The sequence below is a fragment of the Aquila chrysaetos genome, chromosome 11 (assembly GCF_900496995.4).
Source record: "Aquila chrysaetos chrysaetos chromosome 11, bAquChr1.4, whole genome shotgun sequence".
NCBI classification, from domain to species: domain Eukaryota; kingdom Metazoa; phylum Chordata; class Aves; order Accipitriformes; family Accipitridae; genus Aquila; species Aquila chrysaetos.
In genome coordinates this window covers 21127840-21142289 of record NC_044014.1, presented here as the reverse complement: position 1 = coordinate 21142289, position 14450 = coordinate 21127840, and the positions used below count along the sequence as shown (strand labels likewise).

General features: G+C 41.6%; 1 protein-coding gene across 3 annotated transcripts in view; it reads right to left on the bottom strand.

Annotated features, from left to right (window-relative positions):
- The window catches only part of ARHGAP22 (Rho GTPase activating protein 22), a 163214-nt gene that overhangs the window by 117448 nt on the left and 31316 nt on the right, over nucleotides 1-14450 (bottom strand). For all 3 annotated transcript variants that reach the window (XM_030029738.2, XM_030029737.2, XM_030029739.2), the window contains exon 3: nucleotides 12770-12857. In XM_030029738.2, coding sequence (XP_029885598.1) covers nucleotides 12770-12857 — 88 coding nt within the window. The remainder of the gene's footprint in view (nucleotides 1-12769; nucleotides 12858-14450) is intronic.

Below are 14450 nucleotides of genomic sequence, written 5' to 3'. Positions count from 1 at the left end.
ACAACAATGCTTCATGAGTTCAGCATTATATATAGCATCTCTGGTACCACATGGAGGCATGGATATCAACATCTTCTTAAATGGACTTCAATTAGATGAGCAATAGTTTATGGATGTACAATACACTGCTTAATCCTGCAGTTAAATACATATTTCTCCTCTGGCTGAGATTCAAAGCCAGACGCTGAAAGAACGCATATGCACTGGGCTGTGCACCTGCAAGAACAGAGATAGACAGAAACTTAGAGAAAATAAACATTTAGAGTCTGTTAAAAGGAAGAGTTCTATAATTACAGGTGACCTGAACTTTGTCTTCCTAATGGAATAAATCAGATCCATTTCAATTAGAGTGCTTGAAGAAAATTAGGAAGATTAAGTTTATCAGAATGTGCTACACTAAACAGAACATAGTCCTAATTCCAGCTGCCTCACTGTTTTTATACAACAGTACCTTGAGCAGGCCCCTGTGATGGGCACCGCAGAGACACTGTGAAGCTTATACTAAACTTATGAGAATAGTTGTTGTAATGCCACTAAATTCAACACAGATTAGCCACACTTCTATAAGTGTTCTCAGCGCTCAGGATGTCAAGCTCCTTTTAAAATCTTCTTGAAAAGAAGATGGAAGACATTAGTGCAAAATACAGCTTTTTCAGCTTGTAGTCATAAGGAGCACTTTTCAAGATCTCGTATTTTACACTTGTTTAGAAACAGACTGCTAAAATAATAAAACCAATGTCATTTCTAGTGTCACTAATATAAACACAGAACTTGAGGTCTTTACTGGCATAGCTCAGGTCTAGTAATACAGTGCAATGTAAAATTAAAAATGGTATGGCATCCTCTGCATAACAGAGGATACATCTAGGCATACTTATGCATGCCCCATAAGGGATGCTATACCTAGGTAACTAGCACAGGGAGTTAAAACTATTCCCAGTGTGCGTGGGTATGTGTGTGGGGGGTGGTGAAATTATCAACAGAAAAGTGAAACACAGCCATGCTGGTTAACATAAAGCTCTCAGGAAGGAAGAATTGCTTCCAGTGTCCTGAAATGCATGTAAATCCAATACCCAAGCATCTACAGGATCCTATCTGATAGAAGAGCTTGTATCACATAAAATCCCACACATTCCAGACATGCCAAAGATTCCACATCCATCCCTTGCTTAATAAATTTCTTTGAACAACAGGAACTGATGACTGATATTCTTACAATTTATTAATTTTAAAACAAACAAAATGAATTCCTTAGTTTCCCACTCTACTTGACAGGGACACTCCAAAGTAATAAAACTGCACATTTCATTTTTTTATGTGATTAGTGTCAGTATTTCTCTCGGCTATACCAGGGAAATGGAATTGTTCTGCTTGTTTCATGTTTTACCATTTTCATGTTGCACTTGTTCTTCAGAGCCTACATTTTCAACAGTTCAGATCTCAGACCAATTTGTTTCCCTGCACTAACTTGCATCTTTTAAAATTTATTCATAAACATCAAGCCCAAGAGGGACCCATGTGATGACACAGCCTGAGTTCCTGCATAACACAAGAGAATCTTATGAGCAAGTTCACAGTCAGGCATATATTTTGTGAGCAACCAAGTTGATAGGACCCTACTCAGGGGTAAGGCTAAGGACAGACATGTGCGTAGGATAAGAATTGGAAAATCATTAAAAAGAAGCATATAAGTCACTTCAATACCCCAGCCTTCCTCCCCGCCTCATCATACCTAATCAGTACTTTGGAAATACTTAAAGTAGCACAGGAAGGCTAAAGAAGCTTTTACAATGTAACATTAAGTTCTTGTTACTTTATAGCATGACGACTTACCTAAGTATAAATCTTAAGTGTTATGCCCAAGGCAATACATCTTTGCCATATTTCCTCCTCCTCCTTATGAGGTTCGGAAAGCCCAGTGCAACCTGGTTCTCAGTGATAGTATGCTAGTTATCCCTAAAGCATTTCAGACAAACACAGAGTGGGTTTTGCCTGTGAACCCTCACAGCTGTTTGACAGCAGGCCAGCTACCACTTCAAACTGGCATCAGTGCATCATTCAAAGACACAGTTTCATGAACACCCCAGATAGCAGTTTCCCAATTATAATTCCTTTTGGATGCTGGAGCAGCACATTATCAGCTTTGCCTCCATTGCCCCACATACCGTTGTGTGGGTTGTGTGAAAAGGAAATATGTTTTATTTTTCTTACCTATGCTCCCCAGAGTGACTTCCAGCTGGTATTTTCAAGTCAGGATATTATACTGAGCAGTTAAGCTACCAGCACTAACAGGTACCTCAACAGCATCAGTGGTACAGCCTTGCAGGATTGTCAGTAGATAGTGTGTTTTTGGATGATGGTTCCCTCTCTACCCTTTAGATAAGAGTTTCTTTAAAAAATGTGTCAGAATTCCCTTCTGGAACAGTCTGGGGAGCAAATATTTCAGTTTCATTCACTTATCTGCCACCCGTCATTGGTTTAGAGACCAGTCCTGCTTCTTGTCCTTTTTTCAGCGAGTACAATGTGACTGATGCAGTTTCAGTGTGTGTGTCTATATTCTGCATAGCCTGCACCTGCTACACACACCACAGAAATCAAATCCACAGCATCTGAAAGCAGGTAGGAAGTCAGAGTAAGCCCACGAGTCATTAAATGCTGTAGATGTTACAGCAGTTCTTTAATGACAACAGCAGGAGCACAGCAGGTACGCAAAAAATTCAGTTACTGCTCCCTGTCCGCAAAATTTTACATTTAGAAACAAAGACATGTTTTCTTTATTCTTACTATTATAAAGCATGAACTCTGCAAGCAGATACATGCATCCACTGACAGGTTCGGGATCCACAGAGTATTAAAAAAAAAAAAATTAACGATCTCAACAAAGAATCATCATCTATCCATCCAAAATTCAGCAATTTACTTCTAGTATCAGAGCTAAAGAAACTGCACTCAGCAGACATGCTGACCCTTAAAAAGCTCAAGTATAGAAAATAAAGAGGAAAGCAGTCCCTGGGAACACTGAAGGAAAAGAGTGAGCAACACTGACTGCATCTCCAGCTCACACAACCAATACAACCCTGCAAATTAATCTGAAGTGTATTCTATCTGTAATTTAACATGACTGTATCAGATCAGCTAGGGACAAGAATTAACCCACCGAACTGCACAAGGCAAATCAGAAGAACTTCAAATAAAGGGCCCAATCCCACAAGACTTAGAGATCAACTCACCTCAGTAAGACTATTGAGCTGGTAAAACATTGTGGAGCAGGCACTTATAAGCAGTAAACCTCCTTTTAGCTTGATGCTTTCTTTCTTCATGCTGATGTTGACCTCTAATACTTATTTTTACTACAGCTAGAATTTGCTGTGTGCTATGAACTACACTGCCATATATCATGTGCCTTATTTTATTTTACTTCATCATGCTAACCTACTAAACTAGAGTACTTTTTTAGCCTCAGGGATCCCAAATATCACATAAATCTTGTGGAGAATTCACCCATCCTTGTTGCGAGTGGGAACACAGCTGCTTCTGGGGCTGAAAAAAGCTTAACCTGCAACAGCAGCACCAGAGCACACAAACTGCAAGACAGCACTGAGAACTTGGTGTTTCACAAATTAGCAAGAAATATAGGGAACGTACTATATAACTGATCATGTTGACAGTTTGATAAGCGTATCTTTACGGAACAAAGCTGTTCTTGCACAGAAATGCTTAAAAAAAATATCTCTACTAACCACACATGCCTTAGGGCTTAATGTATTATCCTTAAGGCAGAATACTCAATAGTAGAGCTTACTCTGGAACAGCTCAGCAGGAAGAATTCAAAATCTTACCTAATTTGCACTAAAAAGCCTACCTGATGGGATCAAATGATGCCTTGTACATTCCAGCAACAACATGCCATCATCTTATCGAGCCACCTTTCTAAACCCAAAGGGCAGCCTACACAAAATGCTATGCAGACAATTTGACTTTGAGGAATACAATGGGTTAAGGAGAGTTGCTCAAGAACAGTCAGAGATTATGTCTTAATGATCTGCGCCAGCAGAAAAAGCTATTCATGAAACTCCTTAAGCCTTATGCTCCTTTCCCAGCAGACCTCATGCTGTTGCAATTGAAGCTGTAAAAAACAGCATTCTTGTTGAAAGCCAGCACGTACATTAAAGACAGCTAGGTGCTACTGATCAGGGATCAGATGCAGAGCTTCTCCTGGACATGCAAATTCCAGGATAGCAGAACACATATGCTGTCACAGCCCATTTCCAGGCCTACGTTCAACTGCCCAGGGCCCCAGAGCACTAAGGGATGTAGACAGTATAACTTGGAGTAGATCAAACACTTCTAATGAAACAAAGGCAGGATCTTGTTTATTTCATGAAGTAGGATCTTTGCTTGCCAAATGCAAACATAAGCCTTGGGCATTGCATACACTAGGGAAAAAAAAAAAACCAAAGCAAAAAGCAATTTACAGGCTGCAGGTGCCTCCTGATGCCCTTCAAGATGTTTTAAGTTGATAACATAAGGTAAGCCAAAACATTCTTAACTATCAGAGAGCCTCATAGCCCTCAGGGCGAAAGTGGAGCCTAGTAACCTTTCTGTGCAGAAGTCTGGATGCAGTCTGAAGACCTTCACCAGCAATGAGTCATCACCTTAAGTAGACAATAATGTATTGGTCAAGTTGTAGGGATACACCACTGGACTGAACACAACACTGTTGAAATCAGTAAGGTTACATGAATTCAGAGGGCAAAGTTCAGTCCCTTTTTTCACATCCTCTTTTCAGAAGCATTCAGTGACACGGTACTGTCAACTATTCAGGGAAAGTATGGATCAAGAGATCAGTAGCAGAGATGCCTTGCTTGCAGAAGACTTGAGTTGTTAGTGTCTAACATCTGCACGAGGGAAACAAAAGCCTCCGTTAACTTACTCAAATAATAGTTGTTCAACTCAAATCCATTTATTTAAGCCTAGAAACATTGGCAGCTGACTGATACTTCTGTTGATGCTAAATGAAGTTTTCAAGGTCTGAACAGGCCACAAAGACTATGTTTTCAGTTGGACAAAAGAATTTCAGTGGAATTAGGAAAGCAGTTACCCTGAGGAAGACAATTAGTATCTTTTGGTCTTTCTGGCAGGTTCCCTAAAGAGCAATGCAGTGGGAGATTTGATCAAACTCCTTCACCCCCACACCCAGATGGAAGACACAAATGCCAATTCATTAAAACTGGGAAAGTCTGAAGATATGTATTTTGAGAAATATGTTTAAATCAGGCTCAGAAAGGGGGAAGGGAAAAACAGTCAGTTGCCACAAAATAGCCAGTAAGCCCTGGGCCGGTAGGTTAACCCGAAATAGTGGAGACCTAGGTTCAAGCGGCTTCCCCACACAGTCATCATTGTACATGTCTATATAAAACATGCTTTGCTCTTCCATAACAAATAAATCTTGTTTTCATCTTAAGATTAAATGGGCAAACAATTTGAACTTGAATGTTTTCAAAGACTGTTGATTTTGGCACCTGTTACAGCAGCAGAAAGCGTTCAATTCCTTATATCTTGTGGGTTTAGACAAAGACGCTCATAGCAGGGCAAATCTGCAGAAATGCATGCGATACTATATTCTGTCTACAGAGCACAGTGTTAACTTCAAAGGCTGGGCAATAACATTGTTAGGGAACTCTTGCTTGCTGATTTGCTTTTGAGGAGACACCAATGAACAATAAAGAGTGGCCAATTTCCTCTTACAGGATGAACTCGCACTCCTGAAGTGATTCAGGACATATGCCATAACTGACAGCAAGCGTCCAAGCACAAGGTGGAAAGAACCAGCACCATCTAGTGCTCAGGAGCAGACACAGCAAGCAGTACATACGGAAAAAAGTATCAGCAATTTTTAGGCATGAAGTACAGGATACACACTTCTAAGGACACTCAGGCTGCACTTACCTTGCACGTAAAAAGAGACTCTGCAGCTGCCAGAAGCCAAGCAGATGTACCTGTCATTATCTTAGTGCTAAGACTGCATTACCTTGAAGGTCTTCAGCTGTGAAAGACTGAAAGAGTTAATGTCTCAAACATTGTGGTGGGGCAAGTTCTGCTTAAAGACAAACCCTGCACAGCAAGGAACCAAGGTGAAAAACCCATCAGCTCAGACATCAGCAACAGGAGGGGGAGGGCACGCTGGGGGGTGCACAGGTCCCTGTTCTGATAAGCTGTTCTGATACAAAGATCAAACAATGGCCACATCTGCAGGAAGGAGAAGTTACACAACAAATGACCCCCAAGCCCAAAGGCTCACAAACTGCTCATTAGCCTGATGAGTTTGGGTGCCGGCCCAAAGGAGGGGCAAGGATGATAAAAGGACACAAACTGAAGCCCCGGGCACGCTAGCCCACCAGGACTGGACCCCTTGGCTGACTGGACCAACGCTGGACCCAGGACTGGTAAAATCTCTCTCTTCCTTTTTCTCTGTCTTCTTCTCCCTTTCCTTTTCCACAATCCCTACACCTCATCCGTTTCAAGACATAAACCATTGACCAAGTCTGAGACTAAGAGTGGATCCAGCTGCCCCTGGGCCCTTCTCTGAGAAGGAGTCTAGAAAGCAAGGGGGTCTGCTCTGAACCTCGTGACTCAACAGGAGGGATCTCCTCATTCCCTGAATTGATGTATATGGTTACCCTGGGTTACACGGTTTACAGCAGTAGTCTTATGCCAGTTCCTGTTGTGAGAAACCCTGCCACCTACTACCATGCCTCCCCAGTTCAGTTTGCTTCTGTCATGAATAAAATCTTTAACTGATTGTTTGGTGTCATTTCACCTTAATTTAGCCCAAGGGAATTTTGAATTAAACACGACTCCCTGGTCTGTCCGGTCTGGGTTGTGACATCAACCCAAGCTATAAGGTAATAATAAACAGTTTCCAGAGACTGTGACTGCAAAGGCAGCATCCAATTTTATCATTCTGGGCACTCCTTTGGAAAGACAGCTCAGAGAAGACACTTTATGTCTCTCCTCCTTAATAAATGGCAAGTCTATCTCACATTGCAAGACAGTTATCACCTTTAGTGACATACAAATATTTGCATGCCCTCAGCTGCACTCCAGACACCCAGAAGCGTTAAACACAGATCAGACAGTGCCCTCCACTGCAAACTCAAGACCATCAATCTTCTCCTGCAGGTCAGTGCAATGCCATGCACACTCTGATGTCTACAGCTCTCACTTGCTAAGTGTTTCCACAGCGCACTGCTGAAACTACATCATCTCATTCTTTCTAGTAGGACCCAAAACTCCTTTATTTTGCTGCTATTTCCCTAGTCAATATGCTGAGTGCCAAATCCCAGAAACCTAAATAAAACCCTCAAATATCAACATCATCATGTATTCAGATACGCACAGTCAGTTATCAGCTGTAGAATTCGGGAGAAAATTTAATTATCAGTGGCAAACTCAGTTTCCTGCTGTTAGTAAGAATTGCCATTTGCATTGAATAATAAAGAGCATGGAATGATTTTTAATGTCTGAATTTCTAATTTCCCCTCCAGGTATTTCAGTTACACACCATCTCAACAGGAACTGATATATAAAGGCCACAAAAATAACTTAACTGGTGTTGATCACCTGGGACACAGAAGCGTACCCCAGAGCAGACTGCTCTGTAGGAGTCATTCAACCTACTGGGACAAGACAAACAAGCTGCCACTCCAGCTTCTCTGTAAGACACTGCCAATGACACTGATGGACTCCCTACAGAGCAAGTAGTCAACAACTACTGTCCCTGTAAGAGTCTGGACTCCCACCTTCCAATTCTGCCTTTTTCTACTTGTTGTATAGCACAAACAAGGCAGTGAAATAACTTCTACACAAACCCTGCACAGAAGTTCCTGGATGAGGCATTTTACTGCACCCCAGCCTAACTTCTGGCAGAATGCAACCACTATTCCAACATTCAAAGAGTCACTATTGAATGCAGGTCCCTTTCGTAAGGGGAAGCTGCCTATATTGAGTTCAGTATTTATAATTGAAGAGCATGCCACAGAGCTCTGACTTCTAAAGTTTTGAAAATAATCTTCTACTTGTGAATCAAGCATAGGCAGTCACCTTTGCTCTGGCTGAGTCTGCAAAAAGCCTGAGACAACAGTTCTGAACAGGACTGAACTGCCTCACTGAAGAGGGGGCTGGCAGCGTTACTCAACTGGAACACAAAAACCAACCTGAAGGTGCAGTTTTCATCAAGCTTAGTTGGATCGACCTGAAGTCCAACTGGTTTGAAAACTGTTTTATCCAGTCATAAGAGCTGAAGTGAGAAATGTGATTAGATATTGGAAGAAGCCAAGAGGTAAGGGGGAAAGCAAGATCAACCCCTTCAGCAGCAGTTTCCAGTGAAATCAAGTTAAACTTATCACAAAACTGCACTCTTATTTTCACAGAAAGACCCAGCTAAGAGCTACCACTGTTGACCTTGGCAGAAAGCACTGTGGCAAGAAACAGGAACTAGCTGTCATCAGTGATAAGGAGGCACCAAGATGCATACCATGAATTTTGGTCAGGAATTTTTCAGCAAGGCTGCTTTCAACCATAACATACCAGTTTGTTGAAATAAAAAAGGGCACATTTTCTTTGGACAAGAGCATTACTCTAGGATTATTTCATAGTAAAAAATGAAGCAAAACCATCTTTTCCAGAAAAAACACCACCACAGTAGTCACTAAGGGTACTTGCCCGCTACGCAAGTGACAGATTCAGGTTCCTGGTCTAAACCCAGTGGAACAGAAACTTGGGTCTCCTGCATTACAGGAGAGGATGTTAGCCAAAGAGGTATCAGGTAATCCACAGAAAATTTCTTGTTCATGTTTCTATCTTTCCACTCTTACTCTCCCTGAAAAGATCAATTGAATCCGTTCTGAAGCAGAAGAATCTTCTTAAATGTCACCAAGTTTTCTACAAAGCAAAGCTATTCTCCTATCAGTTGGTAATAACCCTTGCCATACCTATCAAAAGACAACACTTTTCACCTCCTAACTTCTGAACCTTTTTACCACTCCAGTCCTTGACTCTGTAAACCTTATTTTATCAGAGAATTATCTCTGACTCTGCAGAGAAACTTGAGGATCTCATCTAATAGCGCTGCAAAGACCAGAGAATAAAACTAGGCAGACTATTGGCCACAGGGCATTAAAAGCATCAGCTTCCTAAAAGGTGAGACCTCAGGAGCATTTAAGCCATCAGTATTCCTTAAGACATTCTCAGAGATCAATCCCTGTGCTTCTTACACATTGCATTACACCACTCTGAAATGCACTGTGACCCCAGGCTAATGCATGGTTGCCTTGTTGCCCCTAGTAATCAGTCAGCTGCTGTTCCTGTTACCAGATTTGGACTCCTCTTCCAAGCAACAGACAGTGGTTACTTCCATCCAGAAATACCATCTGCTGTGTGATGATTACCCCAAATGGTTAAAGCTTTGCACCTGACCTCAAACTACCCTGATAATTTTTATAAAAACATCCCCATCCCCCCCCCGCTAATGTACACTGGAACATGAGATCAACTTGAGCCTGCAGCTTACCCTGCCATTCCACTTTGAACTTCACTAGCTGTGAGGGATGAAAGCATGAATGGGTTAAAAAGGGTCCAGAAATGTACATAGTTTCCCCAGAAAAGAGGATAGAGAACATCTCTGCCAAAGGAGGTATTTCAGGAAGTCCTGCCACCAGATCTAACACTAGTTTGACTGTAGAACTGTTCTGCAGTCTCTCATGTCCCTAGTTAACCCTTCTCCCAGCTGCACTATACGGCTTAGAAATGAACTTGATGAAACATGAATAATACACAATGCCCATCATTAGTTCTTGTTACTCAGCAGAAAATCAATACATGCTCTGTTACAGTGCAGGACATGCTGTTACTCTAGTCCTTGTGCTCTGAGGAAGCAGTTCCCACAGCCAAGCTTTACACAGCCTGCAGCAGGGGAAAGGTGGGATGATCACAGCAACAAGGATGCTGAAAGTCTTGGCTATTGATGACAAAATAGGTTTTTGGAGGTAACTGGTACCACAAACTTTAGAAAGCTTTGGACATTTCATTGCTGGGAGATCTCAGCCTCTCCTTTTTGCCAGATAAGCTGGTATCAGGACACTGTGGGAACATTTTAGGAATGCTGCACTCTTGTTCTTAATTTTGTTAGTTAAAGCTCTGCTGCTTACAAGCACGGTAAAATCCCATATCTATATTTACAGCTATGTACCTGTATTCACAAGATCCCTAACTTAGTTAAGAGAACTAAAAAAATCTCATCATCCTGATAGAAACTGTATAGTCCTAGTTTACAGTGGGAGAACTGAAGCATAATTAGGCAGAGATATGACCATGGCCATATATCCAACACAGGGGAAAATAGGAAGTGATGGAAAATAATTATTTGGGTCTTGCAAGATCATTTGTGCTCACCTTCCTGCCTGGCATCCACTTAAGAGCTGTTCACTATGTGGGTGTTCTGCAGGCTGGCAACCACGCAGAAAAGAGTCATTTCAGAACACGTGCGAAGAAGAAAAGGCATTTATGCCAAAACCAGCACAGAATAAGTGTACTGTGAACAGAATGGGGAACTCTTCAGGCCAGATTCTCCAGTGACGTCTGTGCCGAGTCACATTCTGTATTGACTGGCTATTTATAGCCTTTTTCAGTACTTGCTATCCACGTAGCAACTAAGCTTGCTACAAACGTGAATAGATTTAGCTCTACAAGGCAGGGAAACCATCCCAATTTTGCAAGCAGGACAGTAGTGCACTAAGATTGAATTGTTTTCCCAGGGAACACAGAGAAGGGCAATGTCAAAACCACAAGTTGAACATGGATGTCCTGGGATTCGCAATTATGCTGCGAACAGTGTCACTTTTTTCCACCCTTCTAGATAGCCTCTTTCAAGTAACCACATGGCATTGCTTTACCAACTCCACTGAAGCAACAGCTACCTGCAGTTCATGACAATTCTTTTGCAGCCTACAGTAACATAACCTGACAGGTTGGGCAAGAAGTGAAGAATGACTGTTTTCCCACCTGGAACCAGAGGACAAACTCAAACCTGCAGGTAACTCAACCAAGCCAGTTTGTGGCTCAGTTAATTATCTCAGGTCACTGGCAGAACACATGGGATCATTCACAGTCACAACAATCCAAGTGCTTTCACATCCCAGGTCCACAGTCCTTTTACAACAGTATGGTGCACAATCTTTGGAAAACAGTACAGAAGATGTCACATTCAAACAGTGAATGCCACTTCCTAGGAGATCTTCCATGCAAGCAACACTGTGAGACCAATGCCCTGCTGTTTGTGGGGCCCTGCCTATGAGGGCACAGTGCAGGATAAGAAAGAAGAGCCATTAATAGATAGTGTGCAGTGATAAGGAAGAGAAACCAAAAATAAATCTCTTCTCCCCGAGTAGCTTCCTGTGTGTCAAACAGAATGCTGTGACTGAGTTATTGTAAAACCCTGCCTGCTGGTGTAATTGAAGACCTTGCAGCACTGCCTGTTCTTGCACTGCCAGATACTGTGTCAAGAGGTCTGTGCAACACAGACATTTTAAGCCAGCCTGATCGGGGGTAAGAAAGACCCCAAAGACACAGGTAAAAGCACACCTGCCTCAACAGTAACATTCAACTACAGGGACAAGTGTTCACTGTGTTATCCACTCCATTAAAAAAAAAAAAGAGAGAGAGAGAGAGAGAGAGAGAGAGGCAGCCTAATGTAATTACTTTTATCTACCCTATCAACACCACCAGCACTGTGGGAAAACAAACAATACTAAGAAGCATGGACAGGTAGTCCATACAGGAGAAACTGGCCATGAAGTAAAGCATGACTGAGTCAGTGCACTCACATAATTTTTACCATAGTCATGTTTGTCTCCCTCCTTGTTTCCAGAAACTCAGTCTTCACGTGTTGCGAGATAGCTCTGGAAGGACTAACCCAGTTCATCTTTCTCACTCCTCTGGTCTAACACTGCTAATGGTGCAACAGCTTTCTCTGCAGATCTGGCCACCTGAAACTACCTCTAAAATATACTGCATTCAAATCTATGCACAGGGACAGTCCTCTCCCAACTACAATCAGAACTAAATAAAGTGAATACAATTGTTCCGTATGCTGCAACAGGGAAGTTAACTCTAAATATACCCTGAAGATACCAAGCCAGTCCACAGGAAGCATTTACACAGCAGCTAAAAGGTTTTCAAAAGTTTTACATTAATACTATGTTGACAGATCATTAGATTTTCTACCTAACAAAATTTCAACCTCTCTTCCATAGCAGGTCATCTATTGTCTTAAACCTTTTATCCAAAAGTGAAACATTTTGAAACTTTTTTCTTCCCCTCCCCAAATTGAAAGAAATTAGATCCAGATACTGCACACCCCTTTTCTGTAAGTTCTATGCTCTGTGTTAGCTTCTCCCATAACAACCAGAAAACCACATCAGCTTGGGAGACCCCACAGCACTCCAGGCAAGGAGCCACCTCCAAACAGAAAAGTCAAGGAGCATGATGCATCTCAACTACAATTTTCATGAGGTACCACAGCAGCAGTTATATCCAAAACAAAGAACACCAAGTAGTCTGTCAACTTTCGTTTCCCAGTCTCTCTAGATAATCTGTCTAGTGTATCAGAATGCTAAGAAGTTAAGTGATCAGTACAGTTCAATTAAAATTAATGACAACCGATAGGAATGAGATGATGTTATGTTGAAAGTACAAGGAAATGCTGGCCTACCTGGGGCAATTTCAAAGAGATGTTTCCCTGGTTCATCAGGATTAGGTGGCAGCTCGTTCACCTGATTGCCTTGCAGCAGTATCAAACCCTGTAAGGGACACAAACACCAGTGAAAGGGGAAAGGCCACGAAGAGTAAGGAAAAGAAGATAAACGTGATACATATAGGAAATTTAAGCCCCACTCTTCCACTGAGCCCATCTCCTTTCCACCCTTCTGAGCAAGAAAGATTGAGCTGGTCATGAACCTGCCTCACCTGTCCTTTCTCTCACACTGGACACTTCTGGTCAAATGATCTTTCCTCTGGAATAACAATACTCTGAACACGCATAGGTGACTCTCCTTGGTTTCCATTACTCATTGACCTTTGCAAAAGTTTCATCTCACATTACATCTACTCTTCCTTCACCCTTTAATTTCTTGTTGCAACCTGCAGCAATGAGGTGGCTGAACTTCTATTTCTAAATCTTTATTTCTGCAAATGAAGAAAATGGCCTGTTTTCCAGAGATTCTCAGTGCACAGAAGTTCCCAGGGAGATACTGGAGGAGAGCAGCTGATTCAGGTTTGCAAGGCAATGGGACCAATCCAAGAGACTATAGTTTCCCTGGCAAGAAATCTGAGCCCCTTTACTTCCCAAGTTCAAATGCTGCCAGAATTCAGATTAATTTTCACCTTGACCCTAAGCATAATTAACACAATGTATTCCAGTTTGGGAATTCTGCATACCTGGTGGCATAGTATCTTCAAAATGAACAAAATCATCTTTATCTATAGAAAGGCTGAAAAAGAGATCACAGGAAGCTCTTGTCCAGTAACACAGGTAGAACAAGAACAAACACGCTATTTGGACCTCATTGTTTCTCCACTTTTTTTAGTTTAATCTTTGACATTTTAAAGGGTTTCCAGATAACATTCTTTAGGACATACACACAATAAGACAGATAAAAGGCGGTAAGAACTGAGACTCTCAGGAGTTAGAGCCATGAAGACTGAACTGCCCTGGAATGCAAGCTGGGTCCAAACCATCTTTTTTTGCTGAGCAGAAAGAGAAGAAAGAAGTTGTTTCAGTCAGACAAATACCAGTTACACTCTTTGTCAGCCTCCAGATCCATATTACCGAGTAATACAATTAGTGTCTCATGAGACAGACAATCCAGGATTTCAACTGATAGAAGACAACCCATCACATGACCTTTGCAATCTTCTCCATAAAACAGAGAAGCCAGTTGTGTTATTTTTCGCTACATCTGTTATGGCATAAACTTCCCTGGCTTTGTTCCTTGGTAATACATTTTCCTACAGATGCTTTGTTTGGAGAAACCACTGTAATAAACCAAGGAGCCAGCTTGTATTAAATGTAAATGAATTAAGTTTTACTCTTTTCTTTGAACATAGAACATTCAAAAACTATTACAAATAAATTACCACAACAGTAATGCTTAAGATGGAAAATACTTCAGCTAGGAAACAAGCTCTGAGTCATAGAGGTTTACAAGTTCGCATTCCAGTTCTGACAACCCACTCTATTAAAATGACTTGCTGCTTTGAAAGTATCTGTTCATTGCAGACTGAAAGTGTCTCACAAGTACTCAAATCTGTTCTTTGCAAAACAGAACTCAACCTGCCATATTACTATAGATTCAGCAACCTGCTTCCATGTTTTGCCATCCCTCAGTGGCATC